The following is a 24,638-nucleotide window of genomic DNA, read 5'->3' as shown; positions in this document are numbered from 1 at the left end:
GCCTTGGTAAAGGCAGTTTCCCATGCCAAGTAAATAAAATATCTAAATCTCTCCCCTGGCCAATAAAATATGATTATATTTATATCCTTAATTTACTTAATATGAGAATTTAACTACATTGCATATAAGTGAATTGCTAGAGGGTTTTGACTCATGAATTTTATAATATTCAAATTAAGATATATCTGTAAGTGAGAAAAAGACCAAAATGAAACATAAATGCAAAAAAAAGGTGGTTATAGGGTAGTATCTATTAATTATGAACAAATTTTATTATTGTCTAAGACTTGTGACTAAAATTGGGGGTAATAAAATAGGTGTTTTTTTTGTTGTCATTGTTCTTGAGATTATATAGAATAATTTATTTGCATATTTTCCAAATTGTTCTTGGCATTTAACTTAGTGTATAATGTAGCCATTATATAACCTCATATCTCAAAGGCCACGAACTTCTACCTGTGAACATTTCACCTTTCTGTTGTATAGCCCACAAACTGTTTCTCTTAAAGATTTTCAGACAGTTTGCTATTCTGTGCACCTTGAATATTCAAGATATGAAATTCAGTAGAAGCTGAAAGTCTTTTTGTGAATTTCAGGAGAAAGTTTCACGATTGGACAGGATCGTAGCGGAACACAACCAGTTCTCCCTCAGCATTAAGGAGCTACAAGACTGGATGGCAGATGCAGTTCATATGCTAGAATCCTATTGTCAGCCAACTTCTGACAAAAGTGTCCTGGACAGCAGAATGCTAAAGTTGGAGGTAGGCATTGTTCCTCAGGTGCTTTCAAAGTTTGAAGAATCTATTTCCCTAGAAATATTTGTCTCTGTTTTTCTGAAATAGCTTACATCTGGTCTTATTTGAAATCAAGGGTTAGATTAAATTAAAATTAAATTGAAATTTCAGCCCTGTCATTTACCACCTTGTAGTGGGTGACTGTGGCAAGTTATTTGGCCTCCTGGGGCTTTGGTCTTCTGATCTGTAAAAGGAATATAATGTAGTGAAAAGAACAGTGGCTTCAGAATTAGAAGACCTGGATTCAAAACATACTTACGTTTAACAATTATTATCTTATTTGATCCTCACACAGCTTACTTCCTCTGTAACTTTGGGCAAGTCATTTTACCTCCCCGGGCCTCAGTTTCCTCCACCATAAAATGAAGGGGGTGAGCTTGTCCATGATTTCCTGACCACATGAGTAGGATCTGTGATCCTATGACTACATTATCTTGAAAATTATTTCCATTTTTTTTTTTAAATTTTTGCAGGGCAATGGGGGTTAAGTGACTTGCCCAGGGTCACACAGCTAGTAAGTGTCTGAGGCTGGATTTGAACTCAGGTCCTCCTGAATCCAGGGCCGGTGCTTTATCCACTGTGCCACCTAGCTGCCCCCTATTTCCATTTTTAAATCATGTTATTCTATGACTTTAAGAACACTGAGAGCTGAAGCAGGGGATGATTAGAGCTCCCTGTGTCTGTGGCCCAAGATAGGAATTTACAAACGTTCACATATTATTTGGCCCAAAGTATTTTTTTTCATCCACTGTCAACATTTGCAATAACAGCCAGATGTGAGTTCAAGGTCTAGAATCCACAAACAGAAACATAAGCATTTGAAAGAAATGTTGTTCTATAGGGTAAAACATTTATCATGTTTGCCAACTTATATATGTGTGTATATATGCATATATACATATATAGATACATATGTATGGGTACATATATGCATGCATGTATGCATGCCTGCTTTGCATTAATTGTTTCTTCATAAGCAATAAAGCTTTCATGAAGCAATAAAGCCGTTAAAGGCACATTTCTTCCCCCTCCTCCTGACTTTTAAATTTGTTCCCTACCTTGGTATAAATTCCAAATTAGGATTGTGGTTGTTGTGCAAAAACATGTTAAGAATGTGAAATTTAAGGTGAATGTTAAAAAAAGTTAATGTAATTAGGAAATATTTAGTAAAATAAATGTACTTTAAAAAAGAAACAAATTCCTTTTGTATTCAAATTTCATCTACAGCAAGAATATAATAATTTACTTCCATATTGGGTATATATGGTTGGTTCCTGAACTAGGAACTCATTTTCAGTATCAACATTAAGTTAATATTCATAGATGGTCTAAAAATTGTATAATTATTTGTACCCTATGTCTCATGTAATCATTACCTTCCATTTGGAATCTGCTGAATCTTTTGTGATCCTGACTGTAATTCCATAATAATGGAACAGGTTCTTTCTGGCTGCTTACAATATTTTCTCCTTGACTTGGAGAGTTCTGGAATTTGGAAACAATATTCCTGGGAGTTATCAATCTGGGATCTTGTTCAGGAACTGATTGGTGGATTCTTTCAGTTCTTATTTCACCCTCTGGATCTAAGCTATCGAGCCAGCTTTCCTTTATCATTTCTTAAAATATGAAAACAAGGCTCTTTTTCTGATCATGACTTTCAGGAAGTCCTATAATTCTTAAATTATCTTTCCTTGATCTATTTTCTAGGTCAGTTGTTTTTCTGATCAGATATGTCACATTTTCTTTTATTTTTTTTCATTCTTTTGACTTTCTTTTATTGTTTCTTGATGTCTCATGTAATTATTACCATCCATTTGGACAATTCTGATTTTTAAGGAATTATTTTCTTCAGTGACCTTTTTTTACCTCTTTTTCAATTTGGCCAATTTTGCTTTCTAAGGAGTTTTTTTTAATGATTTTTTTCCCACCTGTTTTACTCTTTGGCCAATTCAAGGTGTAATTTTCTTCAGTATTTTTTGTGCCTCTTTTTACAAAGCTATTCTGTTTTCATAGTTTCCTTATATCACTTTCATTTCTTTTCCCATTTTTTTCCTATTACTCCTCTTTATTTCCTTAGGTCTTCCAGGAATTCTTGTTAGGCTTGTGTCTAATTTGCTTTTTTTTTTCTTTGAGGCTTTATTTATAGTTGTTTTCATATTGTTGCCTTCGTCTGAATTTGTGCCTTGTTTCTTCCTGTCATCATAGTAACTTGTTTGTTGTTTTCTCATTTTTTTTTTAGCCTATTCCCTGACTTTTAACTTTATTTTAAAGTTGGACTCTGGGAGGAGTGGTGTGACTGCCAATGTCCCAAGCTTCCGGCTTTTTAGTGCTGCTGTTTTCAGAGCTCAGTGCTACAGACCTCTCCTTCTGACTTTCTACGTTGTCTTAGGCAGGAAAAACATCTGACTCTGACCATTTGTCAGCTGTGCCCCTCAAGAATTTGATTTGACACTGTTTTTAAATTGTTTGGATGGGGGGATGTTAGGAGACTTTGATTGGGTTGCTGCCTCTACTCCACCATCTTGGTTCCAATGAGGTGCTTTTCTAAATTAAATTAAACCCTATAGACATAATTATTCTTATATTTGAAATGATTGATTTTAATAGAAATTTGAATGTACCAAACCAGAAATCTTTCTGGCTTTTTATCAGTTCTATGAGTTAATTTATGTATCTTACCTAATTAGAGTTTCTTTGAAGTTGCTTTATTTTTTCATGGGTGGGGGAATCAAGTGACCTTACTATAGGCCACATACCATATTCCTGGGAACTAGACAACAAGTGGTACAGTGGCAGTTGCAATGGATAGAGGGGTGGGCCTGGAATCAGGAAGACCTGAGTTCAAAGTGGGCCTCAGTCACTTTTGAGGTGGGTGATAGTGGAGAAGTCACATATTTTGACTGACCCAGTTTCCTAACTGCACAGTATATTTACAGCACCCGCATCATAGGGTGGTTGTGAGGATCAAATGAGATACCATTTTAAAGTGCTTAGCACAGTACCTGGCACATAGCAGGTGCCATAGGAATGGTTATTCCCTCTCCCCCTAGAGTATTGTTCTTTTGTTTTTTAGGCACTGCTTTCTGTGAAGCAGGAAAAAGAAATTCAAATGAAAATGATTCTGACCAGAGGAGAATCTGTTCTACAAAATACATCTCCTGAAGGTGTTCCTGCTATTCAGCAGCAATTACAGACTGTCAAAGACATGTGGGCTTCTCTTTTGTCCACTGCCATCCGTTGTAAAAGGTAAGAGGAGCTAGGAATAAAAAACAACCAGAATTCTAATCATTAGGATTAGACTCTTATGACCTATATTTTATACCAACCTATCCTCCCTTCCTCTTTACCTTCCTCTCTCACTCTCCCCTTCTTTCCCTCCTTCCTCTTTTTCTTCCCTGTTTTCTTCCTTCTTTCTTTCCTTCCTTCCTTCCTTCTTTCCTTCTTCTATTTATTTCACTCCAATATTGTTTTGTAATTATGAGCATTTTATGTAAATATTTTAAATTTTATTTTAGTCAACTGGAAGGAGCTCTGTCTAAATGGACAAGTTATCAAGATGATGTTCGACAGTTTTCCAACTGGATGGATAATGTAGAAGCTAATATAAATGAATGTGAGAGGCAGTGGGCAGAACTTCGAGATAAAACAACTGCCCTTGGGAAAGCAAAGGTTTGTGCCTAATTTTATTTAAAATATAAAAACATTTAAAAAATACAATTATAATTCCTATTAGAAATACTAAAATGTTTTAGAAGTTGGTACCTGGGGGTGTGGTTAGTTTTGAAAATTTGATTTTAGGTTGTTGTGTTTTTATTAATAAGAAGTGGATTCTTTCATATTCTATGTGTGAAAACAACCAAATGAAAGCTTAGAAATTAAAATTTCTTTTTCTTTAATCATTTTAGTTTAATGATTCTCCACAAGATAAGGACTTATAATGTCTTCTTTTTAAATTCTTCTAGTGGCAGAAATTATCTTTCACTTAATAGCTAAATAAGTTATTAAGCCATATGTATTTTATATTTACTTTTTAAATTTTGCTTTTATTTTTCTATATTTCCTTTACTTTCTATATTATTTCTTTGTGATTAAAAAAATTACCATCTTTTGGCTTCTTTTATAGCATTATCCTTCCTCATAATAGTTATCCTTTTTTTAATATGGTAAAATTGTTTTTATAACATTAATTCTTCCACTATGATATTCAGATTTAATATTCTCAGGGAATTAATTTTCTCTGATGATGAAAAAGTACAACTAAAAAAATGACACTATATTTTTTAGAATTGTAATCATATTTTAGATTTGATGAATGTTCTGAATCACTGTGAAAAATCTGATATATTTAGTGATAGAGATAAAAAGAAGACTATACTGCTAAAAGACTTTATTCTTTTAAAGGAATTATTTGACTTTCTTGCATAAGTCTGTATGTATCCATATAAAACATATACACATGTACATGTATGGGTGTATGTATCAACACACACACACACACACACACATATATATATACACACATGCATGCACACCTGCATGCATGCATACATACATACATGAATCATTTGCCCTATATTGTATCCAGTAGTATGTGGGAACCAACTTCTATAACCCAAAATAGCCAATTACAAAAAATTTCAGTGTCAGCATTTATACCTTGGAAATCAGTAAATGCTATAAAATGACTTGATTCATTGTTTTAATGATTGTCTGTACTTTAAAGAGATTATGGAGAAAATGCAAATTATATCTTAAAATATGTCATGCATACATCACTCCTCCTCCCCCACCAGATATAGTTGTTAAATGTTTACCAGAGCATCCTTGCTCACATCCCTTATGTCGTATCCATTCTTTCTCACTGTCATGAAACATACACAGGTGCTATGGAAGCCCACACTTATTTCTGAATGAGTTGGTCATGACTTGCAGCCTAAGTGTAATAGAGCACTCTGTATCATTAACCACCACAAATTTCAAATCCAATGCTTTGCCCACATTTCTTGCTGTTCTTCTAAATAGTAGGTTATTTTCCCATGGTTTTATCAGGACTATTCATCATGAAAATGTCAGATGAGCTCTCTTTTGTATCTTACTAGGTATTTTTGGTATTTCTTGGGGTTTTGTTGCTGTTTTGCAGTATTTTGATATTTCTTATTCTTGTATAGTACTAGAGATGGTCAACAAATATCTTTTGACTGATTCATTAAAATGTGCTTTTCAAAGAGACACTTCAATTGAAGTTTTTTTTTTTCCCTTCTTTTTTTTGGCTGGGCAATGAGGGTTAAGTGACTTGCCCAGGGTCACACAGCTAGTAAGTGTCAAGTGTCTGAGGCTGTATTTGAACTCAGGTACTCCTGAATCCAGGGCCGGTGCTTTATCCACTGCGCCACCTAGCTGCCCCCTTCAATTGAAGTTTTAATGTGAGTCAATGCATGTGGTTACTCGCTGCATATTGGTTTGTGATTTTTTTGTTTTGCATGTGTTTTCCAGTTATTGAATGAAGAAGTACTGAGTCACAGCAGCTTGCTAGAGACTATTGAGGTAAAGGGTGCTGGAATGACTGAACACTACGTGACACAATTAGAACTTCAGGATCTCCAAGAACGGTACAAAACAGTCAAAGACAGGACCAAGGTACTGTCCATAGTAATCCAGAGCAATCCTGCAGAAAGAAGCATTGGTTGGAACTCTTTCTTTACAAATATGTCTTTTACTTATTTTTTTTACTAGAGTTTAAAAATTCAGAAGGCAACTTAATGCAAACATTAATGAATGCATTAAATGTTTTTATTACAAATAGATAAATAAACTGAATATTTTATAAATTCTATTAGGGAAAGATATGTAACTTATAGGATAATAGATTCAGAGCTCGTAAAGGCCTTAGAGGTCATCTAATTTAATACAATATTTTTTCTTGATGAAGAAACCAAGTTCTAGAGTAGTTATGTGACTTGTTCAAACACACATTAGTAAATAACAGAGCTAAGAATCAAAGCCTGATCCTCTGACTCCAAGTCCAATACTCCTCACTGAACCACACTGTGATATTATTTTAAATACAGTAAAATAAAAATGGCCATAAATATGTAGTCAGGTGAATTCATTAAGTAGAAGAAAGTAGTCTTCATGATAAAGCTTCATCAAGGTTGGAATAATCATGGAATTATTTGGTTTAGTGCTTCCCCCAAAGTCTTGCTCTGTTGAACACCTCATCATGGTCATTTGTTGACTTTACATTCTGTAAGGAAATGTCACCAGAGATCAAGTCCTGTCAGTTCCTACCCAGTTATGGAGTGGCTTTGAGTAAGGTCTTAGTGATTGACTGGTCAACTGTCTGGGGTCACACAACTTCAGAAAGGTTCATTACCAAGTTGACTGCAGAGTGAGAGATTTTTTTTAGGCAAAGTAACTTTGAAAGGCCAATTTAAAAAATTCATTAAGGAACTGTGTTTGTGTCTGCGAAGGGAGTAGCCACTCTAAAGAATTCATAGATCCTTGAAATCTTGCAGTGTATTTTAAATTGAGTTTTCTACAGTAAATAATAAAAGCCTGGAACATTTACCATTGTCCAACCACGATTCTCAAACAACAACAAAAGTATTTTACTAGTGAAAGTCATGTTTTGACTAGGATAGATTAGTTAAGTGAGTTCCTGAATTTTGCTTAAGTGTGGTGATAAGCTTCAGTGGTACTCTATAAAAATAAATTGACTGCTGAGTCTGAAATTTCAGTTAAGTTTGAACAGCAGCAGTAAACATATTTTATAACCCTAGCTCTTAATAGAAGCAGAATTGACTTAATTTTTTTCTGTCCCATGTTGATTAGTATTGTCATCATCGTCGCTGTCACTATCTTTCATTTAAATATCACTTTAAGGTTTGCAAAATGCTTTATATTCTATCTCTCATTTGATCCTCACAACAACCCTGGGACATAAATGCTGTTATTATCCTCACTTTACTGCTGAGGAAACTAAGGTTAACATACAACTGGTAAGTATGTGAGACCAGATTATGAACTCAGGTCTTCATAACTCCAATTCTAGCACTGCATGCGTTGTGCCATCTAGCTGCCTTTGAACATTGAAGGAGGAAGAAGGAAGGGAGAGCAAAATATATCCAATAAAAGATAGCTATAACCTTGAATAACTAAGGTTTGACACTTGTCTCTTTGCAAATGAAGGCTCTTGTGAGCAATGAATCTTTGAGAGGCCCATACAAACTAATATGTAAGATTTCTTGCTTTGAATTCTTTCAAGACTTAGTTTTTCTCATATGTTAAGAAACATGCCTTAGGTCTGAAAGGTTAATAGAGTTTTCATTTAGAGAATCATTATGAAATCAGATAATTCAAACCTTGAAGACAATTTAGCTCATTAGAAAAAAAAAAAGTTTTGAAAAGAAAAATTGGCCCATTAAATGGGCTTCAAAATTGGATGTGGCCCAATAAAGAGCCAGTCTTGTCCATGATTAAATCTAGACTAGTCCCATCTTGCCTTTTCACCTTGCCAGCAGATTTTTTGTTTAAGGTAACGGGGCACTGAAGGAAGCAGCATTTATTTGATTTGCAGAGTTGCTGGTAAGGTAGTGTAACATGATGGAAAGAGGATCCTTATTCTGTAACTTACCATGTGATGTGACCTTGTCCTATTGGTAGAGACAGCATGCACATACTGAGAGTCCAAAAAATCTTTGTGCAGTTTTAAGCTTATAACATAGAACATATCCCAAAAGTCTCAGCGCAGTTTGCTCTGCAACTTCTAGGACACTTTGTATGTTGGTATTTACAACACAGATAAAATGTTAACTTTAGGGAGAAAGGCACTAGCAGCAACTGAGGGAACCAGGAAATGTCGTGGATAGGATGGTGTTTAAATTAAGTCCTAAATGAAACCAGAAATTCTAGGAGATAGAATTAAGGAAGGAGTGCATCTTAGAACTATGCAACAGGTAGTGAGAAAGGAAGGAGATTGGGGACGAAGTGTTGAGGAGAGTCAGATCCACATATGCTTAAATAATTGGGCAGTGCTAGGGAACGAAGGATGCATTGTAAAACAAGTTACATAAAGCTGATATTTGCTATTCCTAATAGGAAGCAGTAGCCAAGTGTGAGAGGCTCGTTCGTCTTCACCAAGAGTACCAAAGAGATCTCAAAGCTTTTGAGGTCTGGTTGCAAAAAGAACAAGAAAAATTGGACCACTTTTCGCTTCTTGAAGGTGATGCTAAGACTCATGAGACAACCTTACATGACCTACAGGTAAAGCCCATTTAATTTTATTATTATTATTATTTTTTTTTGCGGGGCAATGGGGGTTAAGTGACTTGCCCAGGATCACACAGCTAGTAAGTGTCAAGTGTCTGAGGCCGGATTTGAACTCAGGTACCCCTGAATCCAGGGTCGGTGCTTTATCTACTGTGCCACCTAGCTGCCCCTAAGGCCATTTAATTTTAAAACAATTGACAATTCAAATACATTTTTGGGATTGTTGTAAGTAGTAGGCATGTGATATATCTATTTTTTACCCTAAACATAACAAATGTGATACAAATCTTTACTTCATGATTTTAAAATAGTAATTATATTTGTGTAGTGCTAGAAAGTTTAAAAAGCATCATACATATGTACCTATGTATATATATGTATATAATTTCATATAAACCCCATCAAATATCCATGAGGTAGGCATAATGAGTATTATTATTCAAATTTTTCTTTATGAGGAAACTCAGGTACAGAGAGGCTAAGCAAGCTGTCCGTGGTCACAAAGATAGTGTCTTAGAATCAAGATGTAAGCCCAGGTTTCCCTGATTTCAAGCCCCTCACATTTTGTCCACTATTTAATTTTGGCTAAAAAAGCATCATAAATTGCTAGAATGAGAATATGGTTGGAATCTAGTGTTAGACTCATCATTAGTAAGCTTTATAACTTCAGGCATGTGACCTACCTTCTGTATATGTCAGTTTCTTCACCTGTCAAATGAAAGACTATCATAATTTTTGTTTGACTCAACTTGTGAATTCTTCTGCTCCTGGTAAGGAACCTACCTACCAACTGATACCTTTTTCTGAAATCTGAGCTCTTTAACAGGTGCCCAGAAGCAGTGCATAGTTAAGTAACCTGTCCAGGGTCATAAAGCCAGTGAGTGTCAAAGGCAGGATTTAGACCCAGATCATTTTATATTCAAGACTAGCTCTTTTTCCAATGGGCCATACTGCTCAACTTTAGTGTGAAAAATTCCATGTAAATAAATACAAGGTGGTATTATTATTGTTCATAAGTAAAACATAATAAAAGTTAGAATTCTGTCATATTAAATGGTCTAATGATCTAAGATCTAAAAGTTTTAGGGTATTAATGCAGTTATGCCTGTCTAAGAGTTAGGAATTTCTTTTAATAGTGTTGACTTTTCTTTCTCTTAATAATCTATATTAGTCTTAATGCCAGGCATTTTTGGCAAGGAAAAGTGCAGTGTTGCAAGCTTCTGTTCTTAAAAATTTATCCAATAATTAAATTGTGACTTTTGGATATTTGTTTTCAGGCCAAATTACTAAAAAATATCCATGTAGTTACCCAAGTATCAAATTTGAATGCATTCACAATGTAGCTCCGATTACCAAGGAATTTAGGTTTAAATTGCATTTAATTTACCCCAAAGTTAATGACAATAGTCTTTATCCTGTGGTTGATGATGGTAAAAGAAGACAGTCGATAAGTATGTTGCTGGTATTACAGAACATATATAATGCTTAGTAAATACATTATTTTTGTTATGGTTGGCTTGCTTTCTTTAGATCAAATCTACTAGAAAAATTTTTAAAAATGAAATAGCTATTACAAAATGGAGACAGGGTAAAATTTTGTGTAAATTTGTAATTCTGAGCCAAACTATTTCTGTGCTTAAAAAGACTATTATTCTGAACTATGACTTCTAAATCATTCAGTAGCTTCTTGTTACCAAATATTTCTAGGAAATATTGTGCAATGATGTTGAACTGTGCCCAAATTTCATTATCCTCATATGACTATGAACACTGTAATTTTTTGTAAATGTCACCTTCATCACAAAAAAGCTGGCCACAGCAACTCATAAGGATTATCTACTAAATATAGAGAGGTTACAAGCATTGCTAATGGAGTACACCTTTGAAAATATTGGCTCTTAGAAGTATTTGAAAGTATTCTTTTCTTCCTTAAATAGTTCTTTTTTTCCCTGGGGCAATGAGGGTTAAGTGACTTGCCCAGGGTCACACAGCTAGTAAGTGTCAAGTGTCTGAGGCCAGATTTGGACTTGTCCTCCTGAATCCAGGGCCAGTGTTTTATCCACTGAGCCACCTAGCTGCCCCCTTAAATAGTTCTTAAGCTTCTATTTTATCCAAGAAACCATGCCAGGTTCTAGAGCTACAAAGATTTTTTTTTTTTTTAGTGAGGCAATTGGGGTTAAGTGACTTGCCCAGGGTCACACAGCTAGTAAGTGTTAAGTTTCTGAGGCAGGATTTGAACTCAGGTACTCCTGACTCCAGGGTCAGTGCTCTATCCACTGCACCACCTAGCTGCCCCCAAAGATTTTTTTTTTAAGTTTCTTCCTCAGAAAGTTTATATTATATTGAGATGAGTTGTTTAATAGACAATTTAATTTTCAATTCAATGCAATAAACAATGCCTACTATGTGCCAAGCACTTTGTTAAGCACTGGAGGTACAAATAAGAAAAAGAAAGACAGCCTTGCCCCCCAAGGACCTTACAATCTAATGAGTGAAGACAGCAAACAAAAGGCAGATGGAAATGGGGGTGAGAAGTTGAACACCACAGGGTACCTAGTGCAAGGAAGAATCTTGTTCCATGGAGATCAATCAACCCCAGCAGAGATGCATATAGAAAACGGAGAGTGAACTGGGAAGTCCAAATCATGCCTTCTGTGAAGGAAAGCTTTAGAAGGTGTTTTATTCGTAGCCCTCCAATCAGAGGGAAGAGGAGGCTGAGAGGCTTGGGAAGGTGTTGAATATCTAAGGCTGAGTTAGCATTATGATGAGACAGATGCAAAGTCAAAACAACAATGAAAATGTAATGGATGTTGAATGTTAACAACCTGGTCTTACAGGTTACAATGAGTTATTTCATACAGAATGACAACAATGTCCACTGTGTTTAAAGCAAAGCAAAGTCTCTTTATTTCTGTCCCTTATGGATCATCTCACCACTCTGCCAGAAGCAAAGCATAGGGCCCATCTAATATTATAGTTTAAAAAAATGACTCTAATAACAACTTTATGATTCTTCCACAGAATATACAATTTAATGAGAGCCATTCTTCACTTATAACTTGTGGTTAAGCCTGCTTCCTGGAATTCTAATTTTAGGAATGGAGTACAATTTTCATTTTTGAAAAGAAAGTAATGTCTTCTGTGTATGTGTATATTTTCTTTAATATAAACTAATATTGATTTTTGTTTTATTTATTATAAATTAATTTTATATATTTTTCTGCAAGTGTATTTTCCTTCAAATAAAGTCATATATTATACTTGAAAAGGAAAATCTACGTTTATAACTTACTTGCTTTAGAATTTTACCTCTGAATGACTGGGCAGCACTAATCTTATTAGCTATCCTTTTACATTACCATGGTGAATTGAATGAATGTCTAATGAGAAGATCAGCCTGAAGCAATTGTCATGTGTGAGGAATGTTTACCTGTGCTCATATAAAAAATGAATGAGTTGTAACAGCCATTCACCTTCCCTCCCAGGAGTTACAGATACACTGTGCAGAGGGTCAGGCGTTACTGAATGCAGTCCTGCATGCCAGAGAGGAAGTGATACCCTGGGGTATACCGCAGGTTGAGGATCGTGTTTTAGAATCCTTAAGACAGGACTGGCAGACATATCAACAAAAGCTGGCAGAGACTCGAACTCAAATCAACACCATAGTGAATAAACTCAGGCTGATGGAGCAAAAGTTTCAACAAGTTGATGAATGGCTGAAAACTTTGGAGGAGAAAGTTAATGTCAGGACTGGTCGTCAATCTAACCGAGCAGTGAAGGAGATGCAGCTACATCAAATGAAGGTAGTAGAAAGTCATTTTAAGATTAATTGCAGTAAATTGTTTCTATGTGGCAGAATAATGCTGTTCTAGCTTTGGTAAAATATTTAGTAATCTTTTTTTAAAACATCATGCATTTTGTAAAACCTGTTTATACATAAGAATTTTAAGTAATTAAATATTCTTATTGTTCAAGTAATAAGCATTTTTATTAATCTATCCCTCCCACTACCCCCACTGAATATTTTTTAAATCAATTCATAGATGTATTAGTGATATGTGGGAATTAATGTTGTTGTGTATGTGGTGCAGATTCTTCCTACTTAAAATATGAAATTTAAAAATACAGGTAAATGCAAATCACCTTGCCATTGTTTCATTGTTTTGATAAAATTTTCCTATGAAACTTTTAATTCATTTTCAAAATTATGTCTTAGAATAACAGTTTCCTAATTCACAACTAAACTCCTTCTTAATTCTGGTGCCTTCCCTCAATTAATTATATCCTATTTGTTCTGTATATGGCTTGCTTTGTATGATTTGTTTGCATGCTGTCTCTCTCATTTGACTGTGAGTTCCTTGAGGACAGGCTTCTTTTTGTATCCACAATACTTAGCAGGCAGTAGGTACTTAATAAATGCTTATTGATTGACTAAGCAAACATTTAATGTATTTCCAATTTAGAAGATATATTCATTTTATTTTAGAATTCTTGACATTACCCCCAATCTTTCTCTCCCTGTACATACACATTTAGAAATGGCATGAAGAAGTCGCAACGTACAAAGATGAAGTTGAGGAAGTTGGATCCCGAGCTCAGGAGATACTGGAAGAGACTCAAGTTAGCAGCAGAATGGGATGTCAAGCAACACAGCTAACTTCCCGATACCAGGCCCTTCTTCTTCATGTGCTAGTGAGTAATAGAACATCTTTGTGATAGCATGTTTTGTCATCTGCTAGCAGACCTTGTTCATTGCAGATGAGATAGATTTTGTGGTTGTCATAAAATTCTAGCTGAAGATATTTGTTTTTCAACCAGTCACCTCTTGTTTAATATTTTTTTTTTTTTAAGGAGCAAATCAAGTTTCTGGAGGAAGAGATTCAGAGTTTAGATGAATCAGATTTATCTTTCAGTGCCTACTCTGATTGGTATGGGTCCATTAATAAGAACTTCAAGAATATATCTACTGAAACCAATAAAGTGGACAAAATCATGATGCAGAAGAAAATGAAGACGTTAGAGGTAGGCTAAAAACAGGCCTGCACCAAAAAGACTTCTATAATTTAGCTACCCAATTTCTTGTTTGAGTTCCTTGAGGATTTATGAATATTCCTTCCCCAATAGCACTTAATGCTTGTGTGTCATTTCCTATGTGTACCTAATCTTTCCTTCCATTCTATTATAAGCTCATCAGAAATGGAAGGACCACATCTTTATTTTCTTATTATTTTCTCAATAGATACTCTAATGTATTCTGTGTACTTTAGCTACTCACCATATTCTATTTTCTTTTTGTCATTTGGAGCATTTCATTTGTGTGAATATTTTGTGCCTTTAGAATTTAGAATTCCAGGAATTTTTCTGCTGTATGTTTTCATTCCATATCTTCATGGTATGATGTTAGTTGAAGTTGTAAGCACAACAAACCCAAACTGATGGGATGGTAGTAAATTGGTCTGCCAATTTTCTAGATCTTTCAGTTGAACATCAAATCTGGGACTGATTCTACCACACTTGCTTAATCTTCCTGTGTTCATGATATTCTTGACTAATAGCTGGGTAAACATTCAAAGTTTTATTGGTAAGAACTTTGTAGCTTGAATATATGGCATAGAGGCAGTCAGTCAACAGGCACTTGTTGTTTTTTTTTGGGGGGGGGGTTGTTTTTGTGGGGCAATGAGGGTTAAGTGACTTGCCTAGGGTCACACAGCCAGTAAGTGTCAAGTGTCTGAGGCCAGACTGGAACTCAGGTCCTCCTGAATTCAGGGCCTGTACTTTATTCACTGTGCCACCCAGCTGCCCCAACAGGCACTTATTAAGGACTTATGATGTTCCAGGTATGATGATAAACCTTGGGAATACAAAAAAAAAAGTAGAAATTAAGATAGTCTCTGCCCTCAATTAGCTTATATTCTAATGAAAGAAGGAAACATATAAAGGAAGGGGGAGAACAAAGATAAGCAAGGTCACACAAGGTAAAGGACGTCCAAAGTGCTAATGAAGTTTTGGGAAAAGCCATCCAATCAGAGAGAGAGGCTTCAAAGGTGGAGGGAACTTCCAATGTGTGAATTTCAGGCTGGGTTGAGGCTTTCTACCTAGGGTCTTAGAATGATACTTTGGTGATCTTGATAGAGATAGGAGACACTTAGAGTTTCTGGCTGTTTCTTTATTTTAAAAAGTTTTGTTTATTAATTATACTGAGCTTTTTTGAAACCTATGATAAAGTTGTTGTACCTCATCTATAACATGATGAAGTTGTACTAGATGATATCTAAAAATCCCTCCAGTCCCAAGTCTATGATTCCATGATTCTGTACTCTAAATATAGGAAAAGAAGCAATATGCCATTTTCTCTTAGGAATAATTATAGTTCAAATCTAAGTCAGTAAATGAAAGGGGGGATGCTTATTATTGGTTAACAAAAGTGGACCAATCACAAGTCTTGAAGCTTGAAGATGTTGCTTTATATAAGATTTTCATTGAAATAATGTTTGTTCTCTTAAGGCTCAACTTGTATTTTCAATTGCTATCTTTTTTTCAGTCTTTGCTGAATGATGTGGAGAAAGGTCATGGCTTGCTGAAATCAGCCAGGGAGAAAGGCGAGAAAGCAATTCAGTACCTGGAGGGTAGTGAAGCCGAAATGCTAAGGAAAGAGATCAGTGATCACGTGGAGCAACTGGAAGAGCTGGCCAGCACTGTCAGAAAGGAGCACAGGACCCTAGAGAAATGTTTGCATTTAGCCAAAGAATTTACAGATAAATATAAAGTACAGACTCAGTGGATAGCTGAATACCAAGCAGTACTTCATAGTCCTGAAGAACCCAAAATGGAATTGTATGAGAAAAAAGCCCAATTGTCTAAATTCAAGGTAATGAATGCAATATTATTTCATTATCCCTGGTAAATGTATCTTGCCTATCTGCAATTGGATCTTCTTAATGATGTGTGTTTGGGGCAGAGTAGAGATTGAGGAGGGGCAGCAAGATTAGAAAATTATTATGAGATAGTTATGGCAATAGTATGTAATGATGGAAAAGCCCCAGGGGAGAGAACAACTAAATGGAGTGGTCAACTGTGTGAAGTACTGGAAAGAAGTGAAGCATGAAACCTCAGAAAGCCACTTTACCCATTTATGCTTCAGTTTCCTCCTCTATAAAATGAGCTTGATTAGATGATCTTTAAGCTTCCTTAGGGAAAGAGCTCTCAATCAGGGGTCCATAAGCTTTTTTTCCCCATTTTGATAACTATATTTCAATATGATTGGTTATTTTAATTTTGCACATTTAAAAAACAATATTCTAGGAAAGGGTCCATAGGCATCATCAGTCTGCTAAAGGAGTCCATATACACAAAACATTAAGAGCTTCCTGCCATACAGATTAGTCTCTTGGAGACGAACTCATCTCCATACTCATGTAAGGATGCTTCTCAAAAGCAGGCAAAGTCTATTGTCTAGACCATACTTGAAACTTTTCTAGCATTGTAGAACCTGGCATAGCCCCTGAAAGCCATGACCACACCTCTGTGCACAATGAGGAGATTGCTGTAGGACTTTGGGGGTGGCTCTGGCACATAGTGAGTGCTTCACAATTTTATATTATCTAGTATTGGCAGATATCTAAGAGCTAGTAAATAGAAGGGTGAGTGGAGCAGAGTCCTAGTGATACTAGGATTGGTAGGACCAGGGCACAGATGGTAGGGTTAGCTTCAGCAAACTATATTTTCTCTAAGAATAGAGGAAAGGATGGTAAATACAATCAAGGTCTTAGGCATGGCAGGGAAAGGATGAGAGAACTCACGCTGGAAAACCTCAATCCATTGAAATAGGGAGGTGATACCGTCTGCTGTCCTCTGAACAGAGGTTGGTGGGGACATTATAGACTTGAAGAGAATGAAGCAAGAGTCTGTGATGATAGCATCTCTTATTTTGTAGTTCAACAAACTTTTATTAAGTACCTATTTTGTGCTAACCACTCTGATAGTCCTGAAGAAATATGTGTGTGTGTGTGTGTGTGTGTGTGTGTGTGTGTGTATTCACTTTGCCTTCTTTGTTCTTCTTGCACATTAAGTCAATCCAACAGATGGTGCTATCCCATGAGCCATCAGTAAAATCTATAAATGAAAAAGGAGAAGCCCTTCTGGAACTAGTACCAGATGTTACTTTAAAGGATAAAATTCAGAAACTTCAGACTGATTACCAGGACCTCTGCAATGCAGGAAAGGTAAGAGAGAGCAGGAAAATTATCAGATATAATTGTGCTATTTACTAGAAAAAGCAACTTCTGTCTTCAGGGGGACAATTTTTAGGATAGTGAAGGGTTAGTTTTATTTCTTCTCTGATGTCCTTGTATGCAAATAAATAAAGTGAGATGTACCGAATGTATAATTTTCCTATGACTAAGTAATTTGCATATAATTTTATATTTGTTGTTTAGTTGTGTCAGTTGGGTCTGACTATTTGTGACCCTGTGAACCTCTGTCCATGGAGGTTTCCTTGGCAAAGATACTAAAAGTTTGTTATTTCCTTCTTCAGTGAGAAACAAAAGTTGTGACTTGCTAAAGGTCACCCAACTAGGAAGTTTTTGAGGTTGGATTTGAATTTAGGTCTTCCTTAACTCCAAGATACCACTCTATCCACTGAAACTCCTACCTGCCCATTTTATATACATGTATACATATCACTCAATCTATGAAGCATTTACAAATTTAATACAATGTCTAATGTTTCTCTCTTTGCACTCACCTCTAATGCTTTGACATTTGGAATCCACAGGAGCATGTGATGAGTCTGGAAGTAAAAGTGAAAGAACATGAAGAGTACAATAATGAGCTACAGGAAGTGGAGAAGTGGCTGTTACAGATGTCTGGCAGGCTGGTCACCCCAGACCTCATGGAGATGAGCAGCTTAGAAACAATTACCCAGCAGCTGGCCAGCCACAAGGTATGCCTGATATCTGGACAGATGTGATACATTAGAGTATCTATTGAGAAAATAATAAGAAAATAAAGATGTGGTCCTTCCATTTCTGATGAGCTTATAATAGAATGGAAGGAAAGATTAGGTACACATAGGAAATGACACACAAGCATTAATGAGAATTTTTTCAGTGATTTTTATGTACATATTTCTGTTGTGCTTTATATACATACACACACATATATATGTATGTGTGTGTGCTTGTTTATTTATTTAACTAAAGTAAATACAGGTCTGTAGGTTCCGATAACTTTAGAGAGCACATAACCCAATTAGTTAATTTTATAAATGTGAAAACTGAGGTCATTCAAGGTTGTCGTTGGTTTTTGGGGGGAGGGGAGGGGGAATTGATGGGGGGTTTTTGTCTTACTGTTGAACCTAAAATCACACGGCTAGCAAATGGTAGAGATGCAATATGAACCCAACCCAGGCTTCTGATCTAGAGATATAGTCCTTTGCCCATCACACTTCCTCTACATTGCTGTCAGTGTCAGAGAAACTCATTAAAATAGATGTCAGAACTTGCCAGATATCATTCTGATGAAATTTCAGGTGGAGACAAAATGTTATTTTCCATAATGCGTGTAATAATTCCAAAATTATTATTATTTCTTAAAAAATGGGTCTTTAGGGGCAGCTAGGTGGTTCAGTGGATAAAGCACTGGCCCTGGATTCAGGAGGACCTGAGTCCAAATCCTACCTCAGACACTTAATAATTACTAGCTGTGTGACCCTGGGCAAGTCACTTAACCCCAATTTCCTCACCAAAAAAAAAATTAAAATAAAAATTAAAAAAAATGGGTCTCTATTTCTAAAGCACCACTGCCCAATTCAGCTGACATCATGGGCAGATTTTTAGTTGCATAGGATCAAAACCTTACAATTTTTAACTCTTCCCTCTCTTATCTAATCTGTCAATTGTACCACATTATCTGAGTTTATTCCCTTTCCACTCACACAAACACTCCTCCAGTTCAATCTTGCTTTATTTCATAACTGAAGTATGAACTAGTCTCCCTGCCTCCACTCTCTTTCTTCTCCAATCCTTATTTTACATAGGTGCTGAAATAAATCAAGACACAAATCTGATCATGATGCTCCTCTGTTCAAAGACATCTACCACACGTGGGATAAAACCCACTCACCTGAATTTAGCATTTTGAGACCTCCAAAATCTCATTCCAACCTAGCTTTTTTTCCAACTTCATTACAGTGCAATTCACTTCATGGACTCTCTGTTTTAATACACTGAACTATGAACTTTTGCTGGTATATCATCATGCCCTCTCTCAGCTCCGTGCCTTTACATAGATTCTCTCTCATGACTGGAATTCACTTCTATTTTGACCTGTTGATATTTTTTTTCTTCATTTCATTTCCCACTCAGATATTATGTCTTGTAGTTAGTCCTTAATCCCTCTGACCGTATTTTGCCCTCCAAAATTTCTTTTAGCACGTGGCTCCTATCGAATTCTATTTTCTGTCATTCTTATCTTTGCATTTGACTTATTTCCTAGACTGTAAGCTTTGTGAGGGAAAAGGATGGATTTTATATCACTGTGTTCCTAGTAAATTGTATATATTAAATCCTTAATAAATGTGTGTTAAATTTGAGATCAACAAAATACTCAATATTACATTGAATATGACATATAAGACTTTTCAGTAGAGCAAAATTAACTAATAAATGAATTACTTTTCTTAGATGACCATTATATAGAAATAAATATCTCTTATTCTTCTTATTAGCAACCAGCAATTGAATGCACTGGACATTGTTCTTCAAGATCTTTTGACTCTCTGGAAGCCAATTAAGCCCTGAGGGAGGTTCATTATTTCCTTTAGAGAGCTATTAGTGTCTGAAAAAGTGAATTTGCTTTTGTTAAACACCTAATTTACACTCAAACTAAATTATTTAGATTGTTGGGTGTAAATGTGATGTCATTAATCATTGAGAAGAAAAGCATTCGGAAATCCTCACAGGAACTAATTGATCCATCTTAAGATTTTCTTTTACTATGTAGAGAAGGATTTTTTTCTTCACCTCTAAAACTGTAATTACATTTATTTATTTTATTTTATTCCTAGGCTATGATGGAAGAGATTGCAGGGTTTGAAGACCGTTTGAATGATCTGAAAACTAAAGGGGATCATTTGATCAGTCATTGTGCAGACCAGCTTCAAGCCAAGCTTAAACAAAATGTACAAGCCCATTTGCAGGGCACGAAGGATAGTTACTCTGCTATCTGCAGTACTGCACAAAGGGTAAGTTTATCAGAGAACTTTATATAGACATTATGAATTATTGAGAGAGGCCTGGAATCCAGGGACTTTCAAATAGGATCTATTTTTATCTCTTTGGGATATTTTTGGTATGAGTCCATCCTGAAGGCAAGAAGGTAGCCTACACAGGGATGGTATTGACAGGGATAATGAACCGACCTTTTGACTGAATTGTCTAGAAAACGAAGTTCTGACTTCTAGTTTACCTGCTCTTAACTTACTCTCTCTCACTGAGTTTATTTGTTTATTTGGCAGCAGGTGTGTGTGTGTGTGTGTGTGTGTGTGTGTATTAAGTTTATCTCAGTTGTTGAAGGATCCTTGACAAAGAATTTGAACAGGTCTCCCATGCAGACTGAATGATAGTACAAATAACTACATCCCTATAGCACTGTTGGAGAAATTATAGTCTGAGAATTTTAATTAATGCATTGTTGCTAATCTGTAAAGAAGACTTCATTGACATATAACAAGGTTCTGTCTATGGCCTTGTTCCATTGAATATGTTTATCAGCAACTTATATAAAATTACAAAATGGATATATGTCCAATTTGTGGATGTTATAAAATAAGAGGTTTAGCTAATAAATTGGATGACAGGATCAAGATTCAAAATTATCTTGACCAGTTAGAATGATAGGTTAAAACCAGAGAGATTAAATTTGGTGGACATAACTATAAATTCCTTTATTTGGGTTAAGAAAAACTACGTAAGCACAAGATTTGGGTACACTTCATGTGGAAAAGGCCTGAGATTCTTAGTAGCCTACCAACCAGTTCAACTTGAGCCAATAGTGTGACATGGTTGTGAAAAGGCTGGCATGGCCTTAGTCTACCTTAATAGAATTATAATTTCCAGAACAAATTAGGTAATCAACTCATTTCACCATGTACTGGTCATATCATATCTGGAGTTCATTTCTAAACATTAGCATCATACTTTGGGAAGAACATTAACAGAGAGGTTTATATCCAGTGCAACATAACCATGATGGTGAGAGATCTGGAAACTTTGTCACATAAGGAACAGATAGAGAAATTAGAGGTGCTTATTATGGAGAAAAGAACAAAAGTGGAATCATGATTATTGATTGTCCTCAAATCATTGAAGAATTGTTAAGAAAGCAGAAGATGTAGTTCTGTGCATTGTTGTTTTGAAGTAAGGATTGGAAATCATCCAGTGGAAGGAACAAGCATAAGAACTGGTATACTAAATAGCTTCTCGGGTCCCTCCCAACTCTAAATTCTATATTTCTAATTCAGCTTGTATAACATTATATCTCTGTATTGTGTTGTTACATAGAGGCACAAAGGGAGAAAGAAATAGGTGTATTTTGATATTATCTGGGGTAAGTTGTTACCATAAAGTACTCCAAAATTTCCTAAGCAGGTAGAATATGCACTCTTCTAATTGATTCTATAGCACACGGTTTTGTGCTAACAGAGCCAATATCTAGTCTGAAAAGCAAAAGATAGATACTTATAAATTTGTGTAATTTAAAGAGATTCTAACAAAGCTAGAAATGAACACAGTTCATGTTTAATCATTCTGCTTCATTCCAATAAACTGCATAATTATTTTCTCTCTTAACACTTCAGTAGATCAATTAATAAATAAGCTACATTCATTAGCAACTGCTAATATGCCTGGCCCAGGAGGATATAGTTATAAAAGCAATAGAGTGTCTGCCCTCAAGGAGCTTACATTCTACTTTTTTTCTCTTATTTTCATCTTAGGTTTACCAGAGCTTGGAACATGAACTTCAGAAATATGTCAGCCGGCAAGACACCTTGCAGCAATGTCAGGCGTGGCTTGCTACAGTTCAGCCAGATTTAAAGCCAAGCCCTCATCCACCTTTGAGTAGAGCAGAGGCACTTAAGCAGGTAATACTTATTTAAGTAATTGGGGAAAAAGAGAAACCCCATAATTGTCTGATTGCTTCTTCTTAGACTGCTTTGCTGGATCTTCTTCATGTCCATTAGCTGTGGATGTCCACAAGGCTCTATCCTGGGACCTTTTCTTTTCTCCCTCTACATATTATTTGACTTGAGAATCTCCGCAGCCCCCATGGACACAACTATAAGGTCTTTGCAGATTATTCTTAGATTTATTTGTCTAGACCTAACCTCTTTCCTGACCCAGTCTTACATCCCCAATTGCCTATAAGATAAATGAAACTGGAAGGCCTGTTGACATCATAAACTTTCAAAATCTAAAACTGAATTCATCATCTTCCCCCAGCCCTAAGCCATAACTTCCCTATTACTGGTAAAGATGCTGCCATCTTCAAAGTCATCAGGCTTGTGAACCAAATGTCATCCTCAACTCCTCACTTTCCCTCATTATTCATATCCAATTACTTGTCAAATGCTATCGATTCTACTTTTACAACATTTCTTTTAAATGCCCCACTTCTCTCTTCTGACACTACCACCCTGGTGCAGGATCTCATCACCTCATGCCAGGACTAGTACAATAGCCTCTTAATTGCTCTCCTTGCCTTAAGTCTCTCCTTTTTCCAGTCCATCCTACAATAAACTATGAACTGAGTCTTCCTAAAGCCCAGGTCTGACCATGTTCTCCACATCTTCAGTCATATCTAGGGGCTCCCTATGGCCTCCAAAGTAAAAAAAATCCTCCATAGTCTGGCCCTTCCCACCATGCCTGTCTTTTTACCTCTTATACCATCCATCCCGCACCCTCAGTATGTTCAGATATTCAGTGACAGTGCCCTCCTTACTTTTCCTTGCACAGGACATTCCATCTTCCAATTCCTTGATTTTTTTTATTAGGTAATTCCCCCATTCTACAAGAGGCCTTTCCTCTCTTAATGCTAGTGCCTTCTTTCTGTTGATTATCTCCAGTTTCATCCCCTGTATATCTTGTTTGCATATGGTTATTAACATGTTGTCTCCCTTGTTAGACTGTAAGCTCCTTGAGAGCAGGGATTGTCTTTTGCCTTTCCTTGCTTCCTCAGTGCAGTGCCTGACACATAGCAGGTGCTTAATAAATACTAGTTGACTGAATGACTTAATTAATTTATTCATTCTTGCTGGCATCAAGCTGAAGTTTTTTCCTTGTGAAAATAATGTAAAAAAGAGAAAATAATGTAACAGGTTTTTATCCTTATATCCTTTCCCGGCATTTAAAAAATATCCTTAAAATAATAATAACAAGAATTGAAGCAGATAACTTGTGCCTGTGTAGTTTATATCATGAAAAAATTATTTGGGAAGAATTCCTTGGCTTACCAGACTCAAACAGTTGTCACTGCATGACAAAGCCAGTTTTGTCTTTTTTGCTTTGTTTTGTTTTGTGTATGTGAGCAGCTTTTAAAAGAAATCATTTTCCCCTGTAACTTACCTGAAACAAGTCAGCTGCACATTTTAGAGAGAATTTGATTGTAAAAATAATATTGTTCCAGATATGGAGGGACATTGTATAATTATTACAAATTCATCAAACTAAAATACTAAATAATAGTGACTCAGACTAGGTAATAATGAAAGGAAGCAAAATATCTTTAGGACTCTTCTGTCTTCCTTGTCCTTCATTTCCCTTGTTGGATCCTAATCTGTGTCATGGCCACTAACTATAGGTGAACCACTATGCTGTACCCAGTACCATCTTCTTATGTTACTATCTTCTTGTTGTCTATTTATGTTCTTGAAGGGAGTGATCCCATTATGTCCTATGGAATTCCAATATCCATCACCAAGTAGATGCACCCTAGACCTATAATGCAATCTCCACTCTTACAACTGACCCTGTCTATTGGACATTTCGAACCAGATATCCCATAAACATATCAAATTCAAATGTACAGCAGAACTAATTCTATTTCTGGCAAATTCACCCTTCTTCTAAATTTCTATATTGCTATTAATAACAGCACCATCCTTCTAATCATACAGGTTTATAACCGCAGTGTCAGCTTCAGCTTCTCATCATTCACCCACTTGATATCTCTAATCATTTAACAAAAAATGCCATTGCTTTATCTATAACGTCCCATGGATGTATGTACACATATACACCTATCCCCTTTTATTTATCCAGTCAAAACACTGGTTGTGAAAGGCTTTAAGAGACAAATGGAGAATTTAATATTTGATCCTAAAGGTAACAGGGAGCCACTGAAATTTATTGAGGTAGGGAAGTGTTATGGTCAGACCTCTGCTTTAGGGAGATCACTTTTTCAGCTGAATGGATGATAGACTCAAGTGAGAAGATGGGTTTGGGGGCAGTATTTGAGACTGGGAGATCAACTATAAGACTATTGTAGTACAGATGTGATGTGAAAAAAACTTGTATAAGG

The 24,638-nt window shown here is 35.8% G+C and overlaps 1 protein-coding gene across 1 annotated transcript in view; it reads left to right on the top strand.

Moving 5' to 3' along the window:
• SYNE1 (spectrin repeat containing nuclear envelope protein 1) overlaps positions 1–24,638 on the top strand; it is a 583,464-nt gene that overhangs the window by 318,864 nt on the left and 239,962 nt on the right. The window contains 13 exon segments of the mRNA XM_044001388.1: positions 597–761; positions 3,868–4,040; positions 4,310–4,463; positions 6,288–6,431; positions 8,892–9,056; positions 12,548–12,865; positions 13,599–13,754; positions 13,914–14,084; positions 15,604–15,930; positions 17,132–17,284; positions 17,836–18,003; positions 20,128–20,304; positions 22,057–22,203. Coding sequence (XP_043857323.1) covers positions 597–761; positions 3,868–4,040; positions 4,310–4,463; positions 6,288–6,431; positions 8,892–9,056; positions 12,548–12,865; positions 13,599–13,754; positions 13,914–14,084; positions 15,604–15,930; positions 17,132–17,284; positions 17,836–18,003; positions 20,128–20,304; positions 22,057–22,203 — 2,418 coding nt within the window.

Source organism: Dromiciops gliroides, chromosome 4 (genome assembly GCF_019393635.1).
Source record: "Dromiciops gliroides isolate mDroGli1 chromosome 4, mDroGli1.pri, whole genome shotgun sequence".
NCBI classification, from domain to species: Eukaryota; Metazoa; Chordata; class Mammalia; order Microbiotheria; family Microbiotheriidae; genus Dromiciops; species Dromiciops gliroides.
This window is presented reverse-complemented; position numbering and strand designations above follow the sequence as displayed.